Source organism: Erinaceus europaeus, chromosome 2 (genome assembly GCF_950295315.1).
Source record: "Erinaceus europaeus chromosome 2, mEriEur2.1, whole genome shotgun sequence".
NCBI classification, from domain to species: Eukaryota; Metazoa; Chordata; class Mammalia; order Eulipotyphla; family Erinaceidae; genus Erinaceus; species Erinaceus europaeus.
The window spans coordinates 188,746,204-188,771,480 of NC_080163.1; the positions used below are offsets into that span (position 1 = coordinate 188,746,204).

A 25,277-nucleotide genomic window follows, 5' to 3' on the forward strand; every position below is an offset into this window, starting at 1 on the left:
GAAAAGTTTTAAAAACAGAAGGATAAAAGAAGGCTGCTGGGAGCAGTGGAGTCATGCAGGCACCAAGCCCTATTGATAACCCAGTAGCAAAACAAACAAAAGTAAATTCACTTGGCAGGTGAAAAATCCCTGTGACTCAGCCATGTGAGTCCACCTTGGGGACACGGCCATGGACCCATGCATGCTTGTCTGGAATGGGTGTCAGGTGCAGGCTACTTAAGGCAGGTTCCTACCAGCCCAGGAGGATGCACTCAGCCCTAGAGGCCAGAGGCCTTGGCGCTCACCGGCCCACATTGGTCACCCTGGACTCCACACAGGCTACAGCATCGGTCACTGCACCCATATGGCCACACCCTACAATGTCCTCCACGCTGAGCCCCCACATCACACAGTCAAGACACAGGAGGTACAGACAAGTTATTTACTTAATATAACCTTAGACCCTCTTTGTCCTGGAAAGGGGGGTGGGCCAGGAGGCCTGGCCCAGCATGCACCCCCACTTCTTCGGGGGCTGAGCCCTCCGGCAGCTTGGCTGGACGCTAGGGCCACAGCGGCAGGCCGGTGGGGGCAGAGGTAGAGGTGGGAGAGCGGGGGAGCTGGCAGAATCACCACAGGGCAGACAGAAGCAGGATATGGGGATGGGGTGGGGAGTGGGATGAGAGACTGGGGACCTGGGACATAGTGCAGCAAGGCCTCACAGCAGGCGACAGGCATTACCCACACTGTCAGCAGAGGTGCCCAGATCATGGCTGTAGGGGGAATCCCAGTCCCGCAGGAAGACGGCCTCCAGCTGGCTGCGCAGGCCACCCCTGCCATTCTGTGTCACCAGCAGCGAGGTGCCTGCCGTCTCTGTGAAGTAGCTGCCAGACCAGTTGGAGGTTCCTGTGGTGGGGGATGAGAGGGGAAGAGGGTCAGGGCCCTTCCTCGCCTCCAAGAGGTGCCCCCATGTGCCATAATCTCACCCTCTGGCCCTCTCCATGCTCTGGACACTCACCGATGTAGGTGGCACGCTCAGTCACCATGTACTTGTTGTGGTTGACGCGGGCATACGGGATCCGGGCCTGGGCCTCGTTGGCAGGGACCACAAAGAGTTTCTGAGGGAGGGCGGGAAGGATGTTACATGGAGGATAGGAGGTTCTAGAAACCTCAAGGAGCACAACCAGATAGATTTTAGGACTAGGGACCAGGCCACCATGGCATGAGAGAACAGAGGCCAGTGGAGGGGTGCTTCTGAGGGCCTGAAAGCAGGGGCCTGGTCATCTCCTTCACTTTGTTTCTTCTAGAACAACTCCAATAGTTCTCTCTCTCCCCCCCTCTCCCTCTCCTTCTCCCTCCCCCCCCTTTTTGTAGCAGTTGTGACAGAGAAACAGACACCACAGCACCATCCACTCAGTAGGACTGCAAGTGCTCTCATGCAAGTGCTCCTATGAAGTGGCTGAGAGTTCAAACTTGGGGTCCTTGCACATAGTTAAGTGTTCACTCAACCAAGTGAGCTATCCTCCCCCCATCTCTTTTCCTTTTTTTCCAAAATATGTCTATTAAGAGAGAGAGAGAAACAACCAGACATCACTCTGGTACATGTGCTACCAGGGATCGAACCTAGGACCTCATGTTTGAGAGTCTCATGCTTTAGCTATGTGCCACCTCCCTGACCATCCCACTCCCATCTCTTTCTTTTTAAACTTTAGTTATTTAATAGAGACAGAGAAATTGAGAGGGAAGGGGGAGATAGAGAGGGAGAGAGAGAGAGACATCTGTAGACCTACCTCACCATTTGTGAAGCTTCCCCCTTGCAGGTGGGAACCAGGGGCTTAAACCCAGGTCCCTGTGTGTGGCACCGTGCACTCAGCCAGGTGCACCACCACCCAGCCCCTCTTTCTTTACTTCCCTCTTTCATTCTTTTTCTGTCTCCAAGGTATTGACGGGATTTTACACCTGCACGATTTCACTGCTCCTAGAGATTTATTTTCTTTCTTTTTTTCCAGGTAGGAGAAAGATAGAGAGAGGAGAGACACCACAGCACAATGCCACCTCTGCTGAAGCTTCTCCTTTGCATAGTGCTCCTATGGGGTAGCCTGGGTTGGAATCTGGGTCCCCAAGTATGCTAACGTGTGCCTCTGTGCCCCCCCAAGTCCCACCCTGGGCCTCCCTGGCCAGTTTCAGCCTCATAACAGGCGGGCTGTAGGGGATGGGGTTGGGGGGGGCTTACCACTTGGATGTCAGAGTGGGTGTGGTTGTCTCGCAGGGCGGCCAGGGAGGTGAGGAAGGCCCGCATGGATGGCTCTGAGTGGCCCCAGCAGCTGATCAGCAGACGCACCTTGACCCCCCGCTCATAGGCAGCTCGCCGCAACCCGTCGTCAATGGCAGGCCAGAACCTTGGGGACAGGGGCGTGCAGAGACAGGGTGCAGCTTCAGTCCCTGGCCACAGGGAGACAGGCCTGGGCCCTGCCTCAGCTTCTAAGGTCACCTCATCTGTGGCCTGGGAGGTGGCATAGTAGACAGAGTATTGGATTCTCTCAAGCATGAGGTCCTGAGTTCAATTCCCAGAAACACATGTACCAGAGTGATGCTTTGGTTTTCTCTCTCTCCCATTTGTTTGTTGTTGTTTGTTGGTTTGTTTGATAGATACAGAGAGAAGTCTAGAGGGAAGGGGCGTGGGGAGAGAGAGAGACACTTGCAGTACTGCTTCACTGCTCATGAAGATTTCTCCAGGTGGGGACCAGGGGCTTGAACCTGGATCTTTGAACATTGTAGCATGTGCGCTCAACCAGGTGCACCACTACCTTGACCATTTGTTTTTTGTTTGTTTGTTTTCCAGAGTACTGCTCAGCTCTGACTTTTGGTGGTGCTGAGGATTAAACTTGGTACCTTTGGGGCCTCAGACACTAAAGTGTTTTTGTATAACCATTATGCTGTCTTCCTAGCACCATCCCCTTTGTGAAACACCACCCCATCGCTGCATCCCAGTTCCATTCCTGCGCCTCATAAATCCTACATCCCGTCTCCCATTTCTGGCTCTCATTCCCGAACCTGCCTCATCCCTCCCAAAACAAAATCTCTCTCTGTGTGTGTGTGTGTGTGTGTGTGTGTGTATAACTTTGGTCTTATGTGTGTGGGATTTCTTTATTCTGGGCCACTTTTTCATTCAGATAGAGAGAGGGAGAGACATTACAGCAATAAAGTTTCATCTGTTGCCAGAGTGCCTCCTATGTGGTGCCAGGGCTTGAAACTAGGCTGTGCAATGCAGGTACACCCCCAGCCCCGTGAGCTATCCCTCCCTCCCGCCTTCCTCCTACTACCTTGCCTCCCAAAATACCTCCTCTAAGCCACCCCCAACCCCTGCCACCTGCTTCTCATTCTTCTTCCCAGGCCACTTTGCCTCATCGCTCTCTCTTTTTAAGACTTCTTTCTTCTTCTCTTCCTCCTCTTCCTCTTTTTTTTTTAAATAGTTTATTTATTCGTGAGAAAGACAGGAGGAGAGAGAGAGAGAACCACACATCCCTCTGATACATGTACTGCTGAGGATTGAACTTGGGACCTCATAGTTGAGAATCCAGTGCGTTACCGACTGCGCCACCTCCTGGACCACCTTTCCCCTGTCTCTCAAGCCCAGAGTTCCTCTCCCAAGGCCTCCCCATGTACCCCCACCCAACCCCGCCTGCTTTGTCTGCCCCGGTCCCTCTGCCCCCGGCTCCTCTTTTCCTCTCTCCTGGTTCCCTGCCGCGAGCCTGGTAGTACCTGCGTGGGCGGGAGAACTCCATGGTGGGCAGGTAGTTCATGACAGCAATGTAGATGAAACTCCGGGCATTGTCCACCACGTTGAGCAGCGCCTTCAGGTCTGGGGTGCGGCCGCTGGGACACAGCGGTGGGGGTGCACTCTGGGGGTGCGGTGGGGGAAGGAGACAGGGCACAGCTTGCAGGTGCACAGAGGGCTCCTCACAGTTGGTCCTGCGGGTCTCACTGAGTTCCCAGCCTCCATTAAGGGCAGGGGCGGTAACAGCACTTGCTTCACAGGGGGGAAACTAAGACTGCGAGAAGGTGTGGTCCGGGAGGTGGTGTAGTGAATAGAGCATTAGACTCTCAAGCATGAGGTCCTGAGTTCGATCCTCAGCAGCACATGTACCAGAGTGATGCCTGGTACTTTCTCTTTCTCTCTCTCTGTTCTATCTTTCTCATAAATGAATAAAATCTTAAAAAAAAAAAAAAGACTGTGAGAAGGTAAGTGACTTGCCTCAGGTCACATGGATAATCAGTGCCAGGATTCAAACCTGGGCTATCTGGTTCCGGCACTGAAGTTCTGAAGTGGTGGTGAGAATAGCTCAGCAGGTAGAATACAGTACTTATAAGACTAAGGCTTATGGGGAGTCGGACAGTAGCATGGCAGGTTAAGCGCATGTGGTGCAAAGCACAAGGACTGGTGTAAGGATCCCGGTTCGAGACCCTGGTTCCCCACCTGCAGGGGAGTCGCTTCACAAGTGGTGAAATGTTATGCATGTACAAACTATTGTATTTACTGTCGAATGTAAAACATTAATTCCCCAAGGGTCTGGGTGGTAGCGCACCTGGTTGAGTACATTTATTACAGTGTGTAAGGACCTGGGTTCGAGCCCCCAGTCCCCACCTGCAAGGGGAAAGTTTTACGAGTGGTGAAGCAGGGCTGCAGGTGTCTCTCTTCCTCGCTATCACCCCTCCCTCTTGATTTCTGGCTATCTCTATCCAATAAACATTAATTCCCCAATAAAGAATTTTTTTTTAAAAAGCTAATTACTGGTGCCCACCCCTGTGTCCCCACCAATCACTGAGCAGCTTAAGTAGCGGGCGGGGGGTTTGGGGGGCCTGCCCACACTCACTGCCAGGTAGGCCAGCGCTGGGGTCCCATTGAGGCAGATCTCCATAGGCGTCTCCTGGTTGTAGCTAGTATCATAGGGCCGGGGCCAGGTTGACGGGATGGAGCTACCCGCCTGGCCCAGGTACCAGTAGGCCTCGAAGATCTTGTTCAGGTCGCGGGCCAGGCAGCTGCAGTTGTACATGACCACACCCAGCTCTTTGACCTGTGGGAAGGCAGTGCTCAATCTGGGAGTGGGGGTATGGCACCCACAGATAACACAGACCCTGCTAGCCCCCTCTCCCTGCCCTCTGGCCTCCTCTTTGCTGTTGCTCAGTCCCCTCCCACTGCACTCTCCTCAGCCCTCAGTCCCCCAAAGCTCTATAAAGTCCCAGAGTTATAGGATGGACATGAGTGGACTTGATTCAAGACTAACATTTGGAGGGCCAGGGAGACAGGGGACAAGACTTGCACTGGAGTGGTCCCAGGCTAGATCCCCAGCACTACTAATAGCCGGAGATAACCAGTGCTCGGTTAAAATAAAACAAAACAGAAACAAAGACTAAAATCCTGAGTCAAGGCCAAGGAAATAGTTTACACAACAGTCTTGCATGCCTGAGGCTCAGTGGTTCTAGGCTCAGTTCCCCACACTACATGTCAGAGCTGAGCAGTAGTCCAGTTGAAAAAAAATCTGTGTGTGTGTGTATGTACATATATATATATATATATATATATATATTAGTAATAAATTATAAAGAATTTGCAGTCAGGTTTAGGTGAGAATCATTCATTGATGTGGCCCTGGAGGTGCAGTGACTGAAGCATTGGTCCTAAAAGCATGAGGTCCCAAGTTGAATCCCTAGCATCACATGTCACAGGTTCTCTTCTCTCATGTTAGTGAATAAATAAACATTTAAAAAATTATTCAGGGGGTGGTCTGTAAGTGGTTGCATTGTACTGTCAAGCGTGAGGTCCCTAGTTCAATTCCCAGCCGCACATGTACCAGACTAAATGCCTGGTTCTTTCTCCCTTTCTCCTATCTTTGTCATTAATAAATTAAAAAAAAAAAAGTTATTCAGGGAGCCGAAAAGTTATTCAGGTGGTGAACCAGATGAGCACACACATGCTCAAGGACCCAGGTTCATGCCCCTGGTTGCCGCTTACAGGGAGAAAGTTTCACAAATGGTGAAGCAGGACTGCAGATATATTTCTGCCCCCTCTCTCCCTCCCTCTCTATTTCCTCCTCCCCTCTCAATTTCTCACTGTCCTATAAAAGGGGGTATGGGGAGGAAAAGGAAAAATGGCCACCAGAAGCAGTGAATTTACTGTGCAGGCACCAAGCCCCAGCGATAACCCTGGTGGCAATGAGAGAGAGAGAGGGCCATTCAGTCATTCCAGTGCTCCAGGTTTCCTTTGCATATGCTGTTGCTTCTTCCCTCTACTGAATGAACAAATCTGAGATCTCATCTGAGTTTCCTCCACCAGGAAGCTTGCCTGGACTGCCCAGGCTGTGCCAGTCCTTAGGGCTTCTCTCATCACTCTCTGGTGACAAACCTGTCTCCCTACTGCAGAGGTGTCCAGGCTGCATCAGTACCTTCAGCATCTCCCCTCAGAGCTGGGGAACTCAGGGCTTGGGAAACATTTGTCGAGCACTTATTGCCTAAACTGGAAGCTCTCTGCTGTCTCGTGCTCATTAATTCAGCTCTTTCAAGCAGTGAATTCACCATCACCTCCTTTGGGGACCTTCCCTTGAGACCCCAAGTTGGGTCCCTCATGCTAACCTCAGCCTGAGCTACCCCCACCCCAGCTTCGACCATTCTTTCTGGGTTCATGCTCCATGCTGACACGCCCATGTCCAGGAAGCCCATCTGTGTCCTCTCCCAGTGTTGCCCAGAATAGGGCTGGGGTGAGAGCAGGCAGCCCAGGAATGAAGAATGAAGGTCAGACAGGTGGACAGGACTTTAGATGCCCTGTTGGGAATGATAGCTGTCCTTGTGGACCCCCAGCTCCCATGAACAGGGAGAGGGCAACAGAAGACTGGTTTGGGTTGGGGGGGTGGGGTGTTTGGGTAGGAGGTGGGAAGGAAGTCACTGCAGAGACAAGCTAGAGAGTGAAGCGGGGTGCAGAGGGAGGCAAGGCAGACCTGGGTCAGTGAGCGCCAGTCCATGTTGGCACTGCCAATGTAGAAGTGAGTCTGGTCCACCACCCAGAACTTGGTGTGCAGGACGCCATGGGTCAGCTTCTGCATGTCCACCATGCGGACCTGGGCACCTGCAGCCAACGAAGGGGTGGGAGTGGTCAGGGCCAGCTGGAGCACTCCCCCACCCCTACCCACCCCAACACCCCAGCAGGTTCCCAGCTCACCACTCTGCAGCAGGCTCTGCAGGTCTGCCTGCGGCTGGGGTCCATTGGGCTTGCTCACGGCAACACGGACCTTCACGCCACGAGGTGCCAGGCCCTGCAGCTGCCGGAGGACCTCCTCACCCTGTGGGGAGGGGACAGCTCAGAGGAGCTGGGCCAGCCAGTAGCGTAGCCCACTGTGTGCAGCTCCCCCATGAGTGTTTTGTTTTCTTCTGTGGAGAAGCTGAGATCATTGTCCATGTGAAATTTAAAGGCTCCTATGTTTTTTTCAAAATATTTTTTATTGGGCAGAGGGTAGATAGCATAATGGTTATGCAAACAGACTCTCATGCTTGAGGTTCCATAGTCCCAGATTCAATCCCCTGCACCACCATAAGCAAGAGCTGAATCGTGCTCTGGTAAAAAACCAAACCAAATACATATTTACCTTATTTTAATGAGATACAGAGAATAGTGGCAGAAAGAGATAGGGAGAGAAAGAGAAAGAAAGAGAGGGAGGGAGGGAGGAAGAAAGAAAGAAAAGAAAGAGAAGGAAGGAAGGAAGGAAAGAAAGAAAAAGAAAGGAAGAAAGAAAGAAAGGAGAAAGAGAGGCACCAGAACATTGCTCAGCTCTGGCTTATGGTGGTGCTGGGGTTTAAACTTGGAACCTCAGAGATTCAGGCAGGATAGCCTTTTGTATAATAATTATCAACTATTATGCTGTCTCCCCAGCTGCCAGACTTAAAATTATTTATTTATTTATTTATTTTTATTTTCTTCAGCTAGATACAGAGGAGGCTGAGAGCAGGGAAGGGGAGTGCCCCTATAGCACTGAAGCTTTCTTCAATCTGATGAGGGCTGAGGTTAAACCTGCGTCCCAGACATGGCAAAATAGTACACTATCCAAGTGAGCTATTTTGCTGGTGCCCCCCCCCCTTAATTCAGAGAGAGAGACACAGAGAGGAAGGGACGCCAAGCACTGGAGTTACCTCGTCCAATGCCAGAGCATCTCCTATGGTCTGAGGGCTTGAACCTGGGCCAGGCATGTGGCAGGGGACACACTGCCATGCCTTACCCAATGGCTATCTCTTTGGCCCTCCCTTGAGGTAATTTTTAAGACTGGGTTTTGAGATGTGATCAGCCATGCTGTTCCTGTGCTTTAGCCAGGACATCTACAACGGCTTTCCAGGGAAAGATATTAAAGGCTTTCTTTAGTAGCCTGGGAGGTGGAGTAGTGGATAGAGTGTTAGATCCTCAAGGATGAGACTCTGAGTTCAAACGCCAGTATCACATGCCAGAGTGATACTCTGGTTTGCTCGATCTCTCTTTCTCTTTCTCTTTCTTCAAATTTCTTTATTGGGGAGTTAATGGTTTACAGTTGACAGTAAAATATAATAGTTTGTACATGCATAACTTTTTTTTTCCTCCAGGGTTACTGCACCAGTACTATGAATCCACTGCTCCTCATAGCCATCCCCTCCCCCCCATTTTATTGGATAGGACAGAGAGAAATTGAGAGAGGAGGGCAGAGAGAGTGGGAGAGAGAAAGACACATACATACATCTGCAGACCTGTAGGTGGGGAGCAGGAGGCTCAAACCCAGATTCTTGCACAGGCCCTTGCACTTGGCACTATGTGTGCTTAGCTGGGTGTGCCGCTGCCCGGCCCCATCTCTTTCTCTCTTTCTTCTCCTCCTTTCTATTATTAATAATTAAATAAGTCTTTAAAAAAGTAAATAAAACAAAAGCTTTCTTTATGCTTAACTGAGGGAGCAGCTTAGTAGTAGAGCACAGAACTTGGACATGTGAGAGGTCCCAAGTTCCCCATCACTGCCTATGCCAGAGTGATATTCTAGTTGTCTCACTCTTGTGAGATGAATTAAAAAATAATTATGGGTAGGGGAGACAGCATAGTGGTTATGCAAAGAGTCTCTCATGCCTGAGGTTCCCAAGTCTTAGGTTCAGTCTACCACCAAAAGCCTGTGAGCAGTGCTCTGGTTTAAATAAATAAATAAATAAATAAATAAATATAATAATAGTAATTGGAGGGGTTCTGGGTAGTGTCACACCCTGTAGAGTGCCCATGTTACCACATACAAGGACCTGGGTTCAACCTTTCCATCCCACCTGCATGGGGCAAGCTTCACAAATGGTGAAGCAGTGCTACAGGTGTCTCATACCCTCTATTTCCTTTCCCCCTTCTCAATTTCTCTCTGAATTACCAAATAAATAAATAAAAACTTTAAAATAAAGATTTAAAAAAGAGGGGGCAGGGGCAGATAGCATAATGGTTATACAGACTCTCATACCTGAGGATCAAACCTCCCAGGATCAAACCCCCACACCACTATAAACCAGAGCTGAGCAGTACTCTTGTAAAAAAAAAAAAACAAAGATAGTTGGGGGGCCAGGTGGTGGTCTATCTGATTAAACACCCATTACTATCTGCAAGGACTCAGCTTCTAGCCCCTGGTCCCCACCTGCACGGGGGAAGCTTCACAAGTTGTGAAGCAGGGCTGCTGGTGTCTATTTCTTTTCCTCTCTATCTTCTCCTCTCTCAATTTCTGTCTCTACCCAATAAATAAAATGTTAATAAAGGGAGTCGGGCTGTAGCACAGCGGGTTAAGCGCAGGTGGCGCTAAGCTCAAGGACCGGTGTCAGGATCCCAGTTCGAGCCCCCGGCTCCCCACCTGCAGGCAGGTCCCTTCACAGGCGGTGAAGCAGGTTTGCAGGTGTCTGTCTTTCTCTCCCCCTCTCTGTCTTCCCCTCCTCTCTCCATTTCTCTCCGTCCTATCCAACAACGACGACATCAATAATAACTACAACAATAAAACAAGGGCAACAAAAGGGAATAAATAAATAAAATTAAATTAAAAAAAATGTTAATAAAGACTTAAAAATCAGCTGCTCTGAGTCCTGCTAGGCCTTGAAAGTCTCTTCTGCCCTTCCAGGGATTTGTCTTGGCACCAACGAGGCCACCAGACAACATAGAGGATGTGAGGGCCCCAGCTCAGGCTGGGGGTCCAGGAAAGTATAAGTGAGGCTTAATGATGCTGCTAACAGTACAGTTGTACATTGCTTAACAACACTTTGTGAAACGAAACATCAGTCAGTATCACCGTTGTGCTAACAACAGAGTAATTAACATAACTAGAAGGTACTTGATCCGGGAGGTGATGCAGTGGTATAGCTTTGGACTCTCAAACATGAGATCCCGAGTTTGATCCCCGGCAGCAGCACATGTGCCAGAGTGATGATAACTAGAAGGTACAGCCTACTGTGTGCCTGAGCTATCATGACAGAGCCTACTGGGGCCACCACTGTATATGTAGTATTGACCAAAAACATGTCGTTGAGCCATTAATGACTGGAACAGTAACAGCCAGTAGTTCCCTGCTACCCACTGGAAGCACAGTCCAAATCCTTTCACTTCTTGACTCCCTGAATTCTTACCTATCTCAATGAGGCTCATCAGTTATCCAGATGAGGGAATGGAGCATTAAGAATTCAAAGGTGTGTGGCCTGAGGTGGCACAATGACTTGAGCATTGGACTTAGAAGCACAGAGGTCTTGAGTTCAATTCCTGGCATAGTTTGTGCCACCCAGATTAATGTTCTTGTTCCATATATGTAATTTTATTTATTTAGGATAGAAACAGTGAGAAATTGAGAGGGAAGGGGCAATAGGGAGAGAGAAAGAGAGACACATCCAACACTATTTCACCACTTGTGAAGCTTCCCTGATGCAGGTAGGGACTGGAGGCTTGAACTTGGGTCCTTGCACTTGGTAATATGTGCGCTCAACCAGTTGTGCCATCATCCGGTCCCCCATTATTTCTTATATACTTTAAAAATATCCTGTTTTGGGAGTCGGGCGGTAGCGCAGCGGTTAAGCGCAGGTGGCGCAAAGCACAAGGACCGGCATAAGGGTCTCAGTTCAAGCCCCCGGCTCCCCACCTGCAGGGGAGTCGCTTCACAAGCGGTGAAGCAGGTCTGCAGGTGTCTTTCTCTCTCCCTGTCTCCCCCTCCTCTCTCCATTTCTCTCTGTCCTATCCAACAACAAAGCATCAATAACAACAACAATAATGACTACAACAATAAAACGAGGGCAAAAACAAAGGGAAAATAAATTAATTAATTAAAAAAATATCCTGTTTTATTTTTAAATTAAAATGCATTTATTAAACGTATTATCATTTATTTACTCATTTATTTGTTTTTACTACAGCGCTGCTCAGTTCTGGCATATGGTGGTGCTGGAGATTGAACCCGAGGCCCTTTAGGGCCTCAGGCATGAAAGGTTTTTTTTTTAAATATTTGTTTTTATTTATTTCCTTTTGTTGCCCTTTTTTATTGTTGTAGTTATTAATGTTGTCGTTGTTGTTGGATAGGACAGAGAAATGGAGAGAGGAGGGGAAGACAGAGGGGGAGAGAAAGACACCTGCAGACCTGCTTCACCTTTTGTGAAGCGACTCTCCTGCAGGTGTGGGGGGGGCTCGAACCGGGATCCTTAAGCTGGCCGCTGGGCCCTTACGCTTTGCACCACCTGCACTTAACCCGCTGCTTTACACCCCCCCCCCCAACTCCTGTGTGAAAGGTTTTTTGCAGGAGTCAGGCAGTAGCATGGAAGGTTAAGTGCAGGTGGTGCAAAGTGCAAGGACCAGTGTAAGGATCCCGGTTCAAGCCCCCAGCTCCCCACCTGCAGGAGAGTCGCTTCACAAGCGGTGAAGCAGGTCTTACAGGTGTCTTTCTCTCCCCCTCTCTGTCTTCCCCTCTTCCCTCCATTTCTCTCTATCCTATCCAACACTGATGACATCAACAACAACAATAACTACGACCAAAAAAAAAACACCAAGGGCAACAAAAGGGAATAAATATTTATATAAAAAAGTTTTTTTTTGCAATAACCATTATGCTATCTACCTAGCCCCAAAATGAATTTATTTCTTGAGATGAGAAAGACAGTGAAGCAGAGAGTCTGGCAAATGCAGCTCCTCATCAGGACCTCATATTTAACAAGTCCTGTGCTCTACCATTGCACCTCCTCCCAGACTGCTGGGCTGTCCTTTTCAAACCTGGCAGCTTTAGGGTCTTTTTTTTTTTTTTTAAATTATTTTCATTTATTGGATAGAGACAGCCAGAAATTGAGAGGGTAAGGGAGACAGAGAGGGAGAGAGAAGGAGAGACACCTGCAGCACTGCTTCACCACTTACAAAACTTTCCCTCTGCAGGTGGGGACCAGGGGCAGGAACCTGGGTCCTTGAGCACCGTAACATATGCGCTCAACCAGGTGTGCCACCACCTGGACCCTAGGGTCTGTGTTTATTTGCAGACCACAATAAGGACAGAGAGACAGCAAAAGCTCACAAAGGGCTGACTCCATGTCAGGCACCTTGCTGCAGTTGGTAGGGATCAGCCACCTCACCCATGCAGAAGGATGGGTGCTCTACATTGGTCCCACTGCAGAGAGAAAGAAACCCAAACCAGAGAGGTGAAGTGACCTGTCCAAGGTCATACAGCTGGGTTGTGACAGCTGAGCTGTCATTCCTTCTGCTCTTCCATGTCTCTGTATTTTTTTTTGTTTCATTTTGTTTTAATAGAGACAGAAAGGCAGGGAGAGAGAGAGAGAAAGAGAGAGAGAGAGGGGAAACACAGCACCAAAGCTGCTTTCAATGCCTTGGAGGTTGAGATCCAACCTGGCTCACAGATAATAGCAAAGTAGTGTACTATCCAAGTGAGCTATTTCATCAACTCTCCATGTCTTTGTGTGACAGGGTCGGGTCAGCCTGTGGGCGAGGGACATCTTCCAGCCTAATCCTGTATAACCAAGCCCCCACCCTGACATTCACAGGCCTAGATAACCCTGATAAATGCACCTGGTCCAGCAGCTTCCAAACACCTGTTCCCAGGCCCTTCTGTGAGACACACCCACCTGTTCCCACTACCCTGCCCACTGTGCCTCCCACCGTCCCCACTGCCCAGGGCCCAGGCTGCCAGGTACCTGCTGGGCAGAGGGTTCCTGGGTGTGGGTGTCATTGTTGGTGAGGGTCCAGTAGAAGGAAGCAATGTCCAGGCTGCTGTGGGCCCCGGCGAGCAGGCCCAGCCAGGCCTGGCTGGTAGAGGGGTTGCTCAGGGTGGTGTTGGGGAAGTCCAGGCCCTCAGGAATGCTCTCCACCAGCACAGCTCTGGGGGGTGGGGGGAGGGGCTATCAGCCACAGGGTCTAGCTGTACTGTGAGTGCTCACCTGTCTACCCCAACACCATCCATCCCCCAAGATGGAAGCCTTTGTGTGCCTGAACTCATCATTCTCTGTATGTCTGTCCATCTGTCTGTCTAGAGGTACGGAAGGCTGTGGATGGGGAAGTAGGGGTGTGTGTGTGTGTGTGTGTGTCTCCACAGAGGTGGGTGGAAGATGCCATGTGTATCTGTCTGTTTGCAGACAAGACGGCAGTGATGCTGTGGTTGCCATGGGAACAGGGTGCAGAGAGGGTGGGCAGGCAGGGAAGAACCTGTGACGGGTACACTTGGGAATCTGAGTCACCCTGCACTGTGGTGGGCACCGGCTAGAAATGAAGACAACCCTGATAGGTGCATATCTAAGAGTTCCTCTGGCTCTCCCCACCCCCACTTTTTGAGCCCCCTCCTCCACACTTACTCGCAGGGGTCATAGCAGGGGGCAGGGCGCTGGTTGGGCCCAAAGAGATGCAAGTCGCCATATTCCCATAGAAACAGCTGAGTCATCAGGGCACCAAAGCCCACAACGGCGAGGATGAGGACCAGCAAAACCCATCGAGCTTTCTGTGGGGAAGAGGAGCTCATCAGCCTAACAAGGGCAGCACAGTCCTGAGACAGACAGACCAAGGGTGGAGGACACAACAGGGCTCTTACCTTCTCTGCTGCCTTCCAAGCCTCAATCTCATTCATGGGTAACTCACTGGCAGGCTCCTCAGCAGGCACCTTTAGCTGGGTGGGGGGAGGCGATGGGGTGGAGAGGGTGTCAGGGCAGTTCAGTGGAGCCCCCTCCTCCACTGCACCCAGTGACCGCCTCCCCCCAGCTCCCTCCCCACTGCCCTCCTCCCTCCTACCTCCTGGTACATTAATTTAGGCTTCATCATATTCAGCAGCTAGGGTTCCAACGAGGCCAGGTGGGAAAGTGGGTGTGTCAGGGTCGCCAGAACTGCGGGGGAACAAAAGCTGGCACTCGGGGAGGGGGTGCAGATGTGACAGAAGGCAAATCAGTCTTGGGGTTCTCATTGTTTGTGATCATGGGGCTACTGGCAACACGTCCGCCACCCCAAAAGGAGGAAGCTAATTGCTGCTGGTCAGCAGGGATTTCGAAATCCCTAAATGTCCAAGATCTCTGCCTTCTTCCCATCCCTCAGCCATGTCTGCCTTGCCCCCCTTTGGCCCCCTCCCCCTTAAACGCCCACCTCTTTCCCTCCTATTGCTCCTATTTCTCAGATCCCCAATTGATGGAGAAATTCCTATTTCTCCTGTCCAAGCTCTGATCCAGACATCCCCTAAAAACAGCTGAGCACGGGGTCATTGGAAATTAATATCCTCAAGTCTGGCCTTTTCCAGCGTTGGGACTACTCAGGGAACATTTTTCAGGTGTCTTCCCTGCTCTCGCCCTTAGGTATCCACCACACAGCTCAGTCCTGGGGAGCCTGGGCCCATGAGGACCTCCTAGCCAGCCCCCGGCCTATCCCCCGTGCTTCCCCCCACTCCTCGCCCCCCAGCCCTGAGAGGCCTGAGAGCCCTGGGCCTTACTCTGCAGGCGGCAGCAGCAGGTATACCTCCGCGGGGCTCCTGCAGCTCTGCCCCAACAAGCTGAGCAGGGGAGCAGGAGAGGGAGAAAGAGGCGGGGCTCAGAGCTTCCCCGCCCACTGCAGTGAGATGCGGAGCTGGACTGGCTGAGCAGGGTGAGTGGGCGGGTCCCATGGAGGCTCCGCCCATTGCAGCAGCGAGTGACGGGGCCGCGCGGCTCCGCCCTGACTGGCAGAACAAGGTGTGAGGGGGGAGGAGCGGGGCCAGAGGGAGCTCCGCCCACTGCAGCAGGGAGCCTGCGCGTTGAGTGCACCTGCTGGAGCTACCCGCAGAGAGTGGGAGAGGAACCGCCCAATATTTTCTGCCAGCCTGGCCAAGGCTGAGAAAATGACGCTACTGGGGGATGGGTTTTGCTAGATCCCACCGCAGAGACCCTATGGGGTAGGGAGACCGCAGGTAGAGAGGAAAATACAAACCTTGTGAATTTTTGTACCATGGGCCTGCATTACCTAGTCAGAAATAAATACAATTAGTGATTTTAAGACATTTAAAAAGGAACTGGTGAGATCAAAGTTGAATAGTAAGACGCTGTGGGAATGATAGAGCAGAATGGGGGTGCAGGGGAAGATTTTCTGTGTCTTTGGATTACAGTATCTCATTTTCCTTTTATTTTGTCCACTGATATTTGGAGAGAGGTTTTCAATATTTTGTTTTGGAAATCGAGACTGTGATTGGAGAGATAAGGAGTTCCCATCTCTCACCTCCTGAGCAGGATTTAGATTCACTGCTGGGGAAATAGCATTTGAGAAGCTCTCTGCTCCTACCCCTCTCAATGAAAGCGGGGCAGGTCCCCCCTCAGGTAGGAGGTCCCAGACAAAATAAAGAGAAGGATTATTTCCTTATTTCAACCAGTTTTGAAGCCCCTTCAGAATCAGTTGCCTAGATTGTGTGGTTTGGATGTGGGTGGATCAGGAATTTTTTTTGCCTCCAGGGTTATTGCTGGGGCTCAGTGCCTGCACCATGAATCCACTGATCCTGGAGACTATTTTTCCCCTTTTGTTGCCCTTGTTGTTTTAGCCTTGTTGTAGTTATTATTATTGTTGTTGATGCCGTTGTTGGATAGGACAGAGAGAAATGGAGAGAGGAGGGGAGACGGGAAGAGAAAGATAGACACCTGCAGACCTGCTTCAACGCCTGTGAAGCGACTCCCCTGCAGGTGGGGAACTGGGGGCTCAAACCGGGATCCTTACGCTGGTCCTTGTGCTCTGTGCCACGTGCGCTCAACCTACTGTACTACCACCCGACCCCCGGTTTTTTGTTTTTATGTCATATCTTTTCTTTTTCTAAAGTATGAAATATAAGCAGCATATAGGAATCATATAGATATAGATAACATTTCTATGTAGGTTAAGACATAATTAGAAAGTCAACCCAGGTATTGCCAAATGTCCTGGGTTCTGTCATCTTTCAAATGTTTCATGTATGTGTATTATTGTGACTTAAAAGAAAATTTTGGAAGGGAGCTGTGATCCTCCCCCCACTCTTTACCCCTCGCCCCACCAAAAGATCCTGCCCACATTTGAAAGGGCAATGTGGGAACCCTTTTTTTTTTTTTTTTGAACTTTTAAAAAATTATCCACTTATTTGTTGGATAAAGACAGCCAGAAATTGAGAGGAAGGGGGAGATAGAAAGGAAGAGAGATACTTGCAGCACTGCTTCACCACTTTTGGAACTTTCCTCCTGAAGGTTGGGACCGGAGGCTCAAACCTCGGTCCTTGCAGATTGTAATGTGCACTCAACCAGGTGGCCTACTCCCGGCCCTTAGAAACCCTTTTTTTCCAATGTTTGATTCAGAATTGGCAAGGGCAGAACACAGCTTAGGTCCCCTCTTGTGAGGAAGCCAGTGGGAACAGGTCAAATGTTCAAATGATTGAATAAAAGCCAACAGACCAAGGCCCTATGGAACCCCAGAGATGACAAGGAGAAGCAGGAAAGACCAGTCTTGGGGGTGGCTGACCATAGGGATTGTGGTTGGCGGTAGGGGAGGAGGGCAGTTGCTTTTATTTATGAAGGTCTGGGTGAGAAGTATTTTGTGAATATGGGGTTGGAACAGCAGGTATGAAATTAGGGCAAATCTAAGATGAACAAACAGAATTGAGGTGGGTGTGGAAGATGAGGGGTGAAATGGAGAAGGGTAGGGCTGGGAAATTACAATGGGGGAGACACTAGGGGATAGGCACTAACAAACCAAAATAAGGAGTAAGTCATTTTATTCAAATTGTTTGTCACCTTTTGGCTTTCAAATTGTGTAGCAATTACAAGTTGGTAGTAATGGGTATACATTTTTGGTTCAACCAGAGCCACTCAGCTCTGGCTATTTATTCACTAATGGCCTATGGATCAAACCTGGGGCTGATGCCACATAAGTCCTGTGCATGACTGCTGGCTGAGATGGGCTGAATCCTAAGCAGGTTTGTTTTGTTTCATATGAGCAGGGGTGGAGGGGTGGGCGGGGGTTGGGTATGAGCGATTTCAGCACTGCCAGGCTGCTGCTTTTTCTTTTATATAGAGAAAGAGAATAGCCAAGGGAGTGGACAGGTCTGATACATTTTGAAGGTGAAGGCAGTAGGATTTACAAAGAGCTCTGATAGGGATTCAAGGTCAAGAGGAGTCCAGGATGATTCCAAGAGTTTTGGCCTGATGTGTAAGGATGACGGCAGCAGCAGCTGACTTGGGGGAGGCTAAAGGAGCAGCAAGTTTATGGGGGGGAAAAAAACCAGAAAAATACATTATGACTTCCAACTAACCAACACACACACACACACACACACACACACACACACCGTTGAAGACTGAGAGATGCATAGCAGTAACACATGGGACTTACATGAAAGAGGTCTTGCGTTCAGTCTCTGGTACTACCATAGTCAGAGGTGTGACACACTGTGGTCCAACCAACCAAAAATTGAGATGTTTAAAATCCTTTTTTTTCTTCACCTCCAGAGTTATCACAGGGTCTTGGTGCCGACCCTACGAATCCACTGCTCCTGGTGGCTATTTTTTTCCCATTTTATTGGATAGGACAGAAAAATTGAGAGGGAAAGGGAAGATAGAGAGGGGGAGAGAAGATAGACACCTACAGACCTGATTCACTGCTTATGAAGCGATCCCCCTGTAGATGGGGAGCTGGGGGCGTGAGCCGGCATCCTTGTGCTTCATACTATGTGCACTTAAGCCAGTGCGCCATCACTGCCCCACTCCCCACACTTCATACTATGTGCACTTAAGCCAGTGCGCCATCACCGCCCCACTCCCCACACTTCATACTATGTGCACTTAAGCCAGTGCGCCATCACCGCCCCACTCCCCACACTTCATACTATGTGCACTTAAGCCAGTGCGCCATCACTGCCCACTCCCCACACTTCATACTTTGTGCACTTCACGGGAGTCCGGTGGTAGCGTGGGTTAAGCGCACGTGGCGTGAGGCACAAGGAGCCCCCAGCTCCCCACCTGCAGGTGAAGCAGGTCTGTAGGTGTCTTTCTCTCTCCCTCTCTTGTCTTCCCCTCCTCTCTCCATTTCTCTCTGTCCTATCCAACAACAACAACATCAGTAACAACAATAATAACTACAACAAAAAAAAACAAGGGCAACAAAAGGGAATAAATTAAATATTTTTAAAAAGATAAAAAACTATGTGCACTTCATAATACTGTGCTTCATACTATGTGCACTTCAGCCAGTGCACCCCACGCCCCAGTCTAAGTGGCTTCTCTGAACTAAAGGAATTAACACAGCCAAGTGCAAAGAAAGGTCACAAAAGAGGATGTCAATAAAGTATAATGTCAGCGTTTATCAAAGTTGTTAAAGGTTATGGAAAAAAAAAAGCAGTTTGGAACATGGCAGAGAAGATAAATTGCTAGACTGGGAAGCAGAGGCTCCCAAATTCAATCCCAGAAGCAGTACGTGTAAGGGAGATGCTCTGCTCTGTCATTAATAAATCTCTGTGACTGGGGAGACAGCCAACTAGTAGGAGACCAATTGGCCTCGTGCCAGAGGCTTCCCTCCTCTGTCTTTCTGCTTCACATCTCTCTCTCTCTCTCTCTCTCTTTGCCTCCAGGGTTATTGTTCAGTGCCTGCACCATGAATCCACTGCTCCTGGAGGCCACTTTCCCCCCTTTTGTTGCCCTTGTTGTTGTAGCCTTGTTGTGGTCATTGTTGTTATTGTTGATGTTGTTATTGTTGATGTATTGTTGCTGGATAGGACAGAGAGAAATGGAGAGAGATGGGGAAGACAAGAGAGGGGGAGAGAAAGACAGACACCTGCAGACCTGCTTCACCACCTGTGGAAGCGACAGGTGGGGAGCCAGGTGGGGAGCCACCACCTTTGGAAGCGACAGGTGGGGAGCCAGGTGCTAGAACCAGGATCCTTATGCTGGTCCTTGCACTTTGCTCCATGGGCGCTTGACTGCTAAGCTACCTACCGCCCGACCTCCTTCACATCTATTTCATATGTTAAAAACAAAGGAGGGCAGAGGATAGATAGCATAATGGTTATGCAAACAGACTCTCATCATGCCTGAGGCTCCAGAGTCCCTGGTTCAATCCCCTGCACCACCATAAGCCAGAGCTGAACAGTGCTCTGGTTAAAAAAATAAAAAATACCCCACATCGACCCTGAGTCCATACTCCCAGAAGGATAGAGAATGGGAAAGCTATCAGGGAAGGGGATGGGATATGGAGATCGGGTGGTGGGAATTGTGTGGAGTTGTAATAATAATAAATTAAAAATATGTGGTCTGGGAGGTGGCGCAGTGATAAAGCTTTGGACTCTCAAGCATGTTCAATCCCTGGCAGCACATGTGCCAGAGTGATGTCTGGTTCCTTCTCTCTCCTCCTATCTTTCTCATAAATAAATAAATAAAAATCTGTTTTTAAAAAAATAAAAAATAAAAGTTTAAAAAAGAGAGAGAGATAGATAGCATAATGGTTATGTAAAATATTTTGAGGCTCTGGGGTTCTAGGCTTAATCTCCCACTCCATCAGCCAGAACTGAGAAATATTCTGATAAAGAAAGAGAAATTATTATTTTTTTTTATAAAAAATTTAAAGTGTGGTCAGGGAGGTGGCGCAGTAGATAAAGCACTGAACTCTCAAGCGTGAGGTTCTGAGTTTGATCCCTGGCAGCACATGTACCAGAATGATGACTGGTTCTTTCTCTCTCTCTCTTCCTATCTTTGTCATTAATTAAAAAAAAAAAATTTTTTTAAAGCACCCTCCTCTCTCCAGAGACAAATGGTTACTTTTCATTATTCACTATTATTATTATTCTTTTTAATATTTATTATTTATTCCCTTTTGTTGCCCTTGTTGTTTTATTGTTGTTACTATTATTGTTGTTGTTGGATAGGACAGAGAGAAATGGAGAGAGGAGGGGAAGACAGAGAGGGGGAGAGAAAGATAGACACCTGCAGACCTGCTTCACCGCCTGTGAAGCAACTCCCCTGCAGGTGGGGAGCCGGGGGCTTGAACCGGGATCCTTATGCCGGTCCCTGTGCTTTGCGCCACCTGCGCTTAACCCGCTGCGCTACAGCCCGACTCCCGTGAAGCAGGTTTCTCTTCCCCTCTCTGTCTTCCCCTCCTCTCTCCATTTCTCTCTGTCCTATCCAAGAAGAATGACATCAACAACAACAATAACTACAACAACAATTAAAAAAAACACTAAGGGCAACAAAAAGGAAAATAAATAATTTTTTAAAAATTCAAAAAAAAAAAAAAAGAGTAAAAGCACAGAGAACTTCTATGGAAATCTGACCACAAGCTGCCAGCTCTCAGCTGACATGCCCCATGTCCTACTCTGCAGAGGAAAAGCCTCAGCAGAAGTTTCCAGCACTCTCCTCCCTACCCCACCCTAAGTTCCTGGGGAAGCCGGAAGTGGGTGGATGGGAGCCAGGATGGCAGGGACCAGTACCCTCTTCAAAGGGTCTGCACCCAGCAATCCAGAACCCCCATGTGCAGGAACTCCTCAGCTACATTGCCTGGCTGTCAGCAGGTTCCTCTCCCGGCTCAGGGTACACCCCCTCTCACCTCCACCCTTCACCCTTTCCTTTTGGCTTGTGGCCCTGCCTGGGGTATGACACCACAGCCCGCAGAAAAGGAGGAAGCAAAACCCACTGGGTTCTCTAGACCCTTGTTGGCGCCACAGCTCTGTGAACAGTCCACCCCTGGGAAGTGTGGGAAATCTGACCCTTCCTCTTCCAGCAGTGAGTGCTTTGGATTGGAGAGTCCAGAGTTCAGATCTCTCTGCTGTCACTTTCTTACTGGATGAACACAGGGATGGGATACCCTATCTCTGACACAGCTGGCCTCATCTACTAAGGCCCATATCATATATATATATATTTTTTCCTCCAGGGTTATCACTGAGCTCCCTTTTTCTCCCTCTTGGTCACTCCCTTCCCTCTCAATTTCTGTCTCTGTCTCTGTACAATAAATAAAGTATAAAAAAAAGCAAGCAGGCAAAAACCAGACCCTATCATGAATGGTGAACCATTCTGAATTGGAGCTCAACATCCGAAGCTGCTTCATCCCGGCTCACATGTCCTCTGTGGCTCCCTACTGCCTCAGGATCAAAAGCAAACTTCTTGCCAGGTCCTGTAGGACCCATTCTGAATAGGCCCGTGTGGACCAGGCCTCCTATATAGCTTTGGTTCCTCTCTGACTCCAAAGCTGTTTCCCTTTGGAAACAGCTCCCTCACTTTCCCTAAACTCTAGTCCTGGAAGCCCAGTGGCCTCTCGGCAAGAGTCCCCAAGCCCCTTGCACTCACTATATTCTCCACCTGTTTCTCTCCAATGTCAAGGTCAGCTGGCCAGCTGGAGGGAGACAGCATAGTGGAGTGCTCAGGATCAACATGTGAAAGGTCCTAGATTTAACCCCCCCAGCACCACCAGTAGCCAGAACTGAGCAGTACTCTGATAAAAAAACAACACAGTAAGGGAGTCGGGCGGTGGCGCAGCGGGTTAAGCGCACATGGCGCAAATCGCCAGGACCTGCGTAAGGATCCCAGTTCGAGCCCCTGGCTGCCCACCTGCCGGGGAGTCGCTTCACAAGCGGTGAAGCAGGTCTGCAGGTGTCTGTCTTTCTCTCCTCCTCTCTGCCTTCCCCTCCTCTCTCCATTTCTTTCTGTCCTATCCAACAACAACGACATTAATAACCACAACAATGTTAAACAACAAGGGCAACAAAAAGGAAAATAAATAAATAAAAAACTTAATTAAAAAAAACAAACACAGTGGTCTGGGAGGCAGTGCAGTGATCAGGCTTGGGACTCTCAAGCATGAGGTCCTGAGTTCGATTCCCGGAAACACATGTGCCAGAGTGATGTCTGGTTCTTTCTCTCCTCCTGTCTTTCTCATAAATAAATAAAATCTTAAAAAAAATGTGCAAGGGTCTGGGTTTGAGCACCCCACTCCCCACCAGCAGAGGTAATGCTTTATAAGCGGTGAAGCAAGGCTGCAGGTATATCTCTCTCTCTTTTTATTTTTTTTATATTAATTCCCCTTTGTTGTCCTTGTTTTATTGTTGTAGTTATTATTGATGTCATTCTTGTTAGATAGGACAGAGAGAAATGGAGAGAGATGGGGAAGACAGAGAGGGGGAGAGAAAGATAGACACCAGCAGATCTGCTTCACCGCCTGTGAAGTGACCCCTGCAGGTGGGGAGTGGGGGGCTCTAACCAGGATCCTTCCGCCGGTCCTTGTGCTTTGCGCCACGTGCGCTTAACCTGATGCTACTGCCCGACTCCCCCCCTTTTTTTTTTTTAAGATTTTATTTATTTATTAATGAGAAAGATAGGAGGAGAGAAAGAACCAGACATGGCTCTGGTACATGTGCTGTTGGGGATTGAACTCAGACGTCATGTTTGAAAGTCCAGTGCTTTATCCACTGCGCCACTTCCCAGACCACTGTTCTCTCTCTCTCTCTCTGTGCCTGCACTACAAATCCACTGCTCCTGGAGGCCATTTTTCCCATTTTTGTTGCCCTTGTTTTTATTGTTATTGTTGTCATTGCTATTGCTGTTGGATAGGACAGAGAGAAATTGAGAGAGGTGGGGAAGACAGAGAGGGGGAGAGAAAATTAGACATCTGCAGACCTGCTTCACCGCCTGTGAAGTGACCCTCCTGCAGATGGGGAGTCGGGGCTTGAACTAGGACTTATGCTTCACGACATGTACACTTAACCTGCTGCACTACCGCTCAACCCTCCTCTTTTTCTTTTTCTATTTCTCCTTCCCTTTCTCCCTCCCTTTCTTCCTTCTCCCCCTCCTCCTCGGTCTCCCCCTCCTTTCATTTCTCTCTCTTATAGAGGCCAGGCTTGAACCTGGGTTGTGTACATGGCAAAGCAACGCACTATCCAAACGAGTTATTTCACTGGCCCTATTCCCTTCTGAGTCTGACTTGTCCCTCTCATCCTCAGAACTTTTTCCAGGCAAGCATATAGGAAGCTTTGGTGCTGCAGTGTTTCCCACTGTCTCTCTATATCTATCAGAAAAAGTCTGTTTGGGGGAGAGGGGGTGAAAGCATAATGGTTTTGCAAAAGATTCTCATGCCTAAGGCTCTGAGGTCTCAGGTTCAATCCCTAGCATCATAATAAGTCAGAGCTGAGCAGTGCTTTGGTCTCTCCCTCTCTCATTAAAATAAATAAACAGGGAGTCTGGCAGTAGCGCAGTGGGTTAAGTGCATGTGGCACAAAGCACAAGGACCGGTGTAAGGATCCCGGTTCGAGCCCCCTGCTTCCACCTGCAGGGGAGTCGCTCACAGGCAGTGAAGGTCTGCAGGTGTCTGTCTTCTCTCCCCCTCTCTGTCTTCCTCTCCTCTCTCCATTTCTCTCTGTCCTATCCAACAACGACGACATCAGTAACAACAACAATAATAACTAAAACAATAAAACAAGGGCAACAAAAGGGAATAAAAATAAATAAATAAACAAACATTAAAAGAAGGAAGGGGAGTGGGGCTGTAGCACAGCGGGTTAAGTGCAGCTGGTGCAAAGCACAAAGACCGGCTCGCCACCTGCAGGGGGGTCGCTTCACAAGCGGTAAAGCAAGTCTGCAGGTGTCTGTCTTTCTCTTCCCCCTCTCTGTCTTCCCTCCCTCTCTCCATTTCTCTCTGTCCTATCCAACAACGACAACATCAATAATAACTACAACAATAAAACAACAAGAGCAACAAAAGGGGATAAATGAAAAAAAATCACTTTATTAAAAAAAAAAAGGCAGGAAGGAAGAAAGAAAGAAAAGTAAACATCAAAAGAAAGAAAGAAAAGAGAAAAGTCAATTTGGGGAGGTGAAACCCCAGCAATGACATAGGCATAAAGTAATATTTTATAGTATTTATTATTTACTAGTGATAGAGAGAAACTGAGAGGGGAAGGGCAGAGAGGGAGAGAGCCAGAGAGACACCTGCAACACTGCTTCACCACTCGTGAAGCTCCCACCCTGCAGGTGGAGACCAGGGGCTTGAACTCAGGTTCTTACACATTGTAACATGTGCGTTTAACAAAGTGTGCCATCATCTGGCACCCGCATAAAAATAAACTTAAAGAAAGAACAGCGCTTAGTACAGAGCATAAATCCTTTGGCTTATTCATAATCCTGTCTACCTCAGCCATCAGTCATATTTAATGTCTTTCAGTTCCTTGAACTGAAACCACTTTTACCACCAAATCCTACCACAGCTGTTCCTCCTGTTTAGCACACAGTAAGTCTCCTTTTCCTGTTGTTCACTCCTATCAGTTCAGGTGCCACTTCCTCCAGGAAGCCTCCTAGGAGTTTCCCCCCTCCCCAAGCTAGCACAGTGACAGCAGGTACCCTGAGACTAGTTCACTCATCTGTTTATTCAATTAGCATTTATTCCTTGACTGACTGGTGACAAACCCTGTCTAGAAACTGACACAAACATTGCACAACATTGCAGGAGCAGAGCTGTTCTAGGATGAGGGGTCAGGAACTCAGAACACCAGTGCCAAGTCTGGAGTGAGAGGCCACAGCTCAGTTCTGTTCTGGGGCTCCACACTGTGAGGCCAGTCAGGAGCACAAAACAAGGCAGACTGACATCTCCCTGATGTCCTGAGGGAAGCTCCAAGGGGCCTGGCGGAGGGGGGAGAGGACAGGGCTCTGTGTGTGTTTTGGCCTTCAGGGTTATCACTGGGGTTTGGTGCCTGCACTAAGAGTGTTATCATTGCCCCTGGAGGCTGTTTTCCCCCTTTGTTGCCCTTGTTGTTTATCGTTGTTGTTGGATAGGATAGGAGGGGAAGACAGAGAAGAAAGATAGACAGCTGCAGACC

At 49.1% G+C, this 25,277-nt stretch overlaps 1 protein-coding gene across 3 annotated transcripts in view; it reads right to left on the reverse strand.

The window, feature by feature from the left end:
- Positions 1–407: 407 nt before the first annotated feature.
- Positions 408–25,277, reverse strand: part of PLD3 (phospholipase D family member 3) — a 31,120-nt gene continuing 6,250 nt past the window's right edge. For 2 of the 3 annotated variants that reach the window (XM_007536710.3, XM_060185976.1), the window contains 12 exons: positions 15,407–15,439; positions 14,249–14,340; positions 14,052–14,126; positions 13,819–13,961; positions 13,165–13,348; positions 7,190–7,310; positions 6,969–7,096; positions 4,851–5,051; positions 3,739–3,878; positions 2,210–2,375; positions 995–1,094; positions 408–882 (listed from right to left, as the gene is read on the reverse strand). In XM_007536710.3, coding sequence (XP_007536772.1) covers positions 695–882; positions 995–1,094; positions 2,210–2,375; positions 3,739–3,878; positions 4,851–5,051; positions 6,969–7,096; positions 7,190–7,310; positions 13,165–13,348; positions 13,819–13,961; positions 14,052–14,126; positions 14,249–14,278 — 1,476 coding nt within the window. In that variant the 5' untranslated portion in view covers positions 14,279–14,340; positions 15,407–15,439 and the 3' untranslated portion in view covers positions 408–694. Of the gene's footprint in view, positions 883–994; positions 1,095–2,209; positions 2,376–3,738; positions 3,879–4,850; positions 5,052–6,968; positions 7,097–7,189; positions 7,311–13,164; positions 13,349–13,818; positions 13,962–14,051; positions 14,127–14,248; positions 14,341–14,933; positions 15,000–15,406; positions 15,440–25,277 lie in introns of those variants that run through there. The other variant, XM_060185975.1, reaches the window with a different exon arrangement.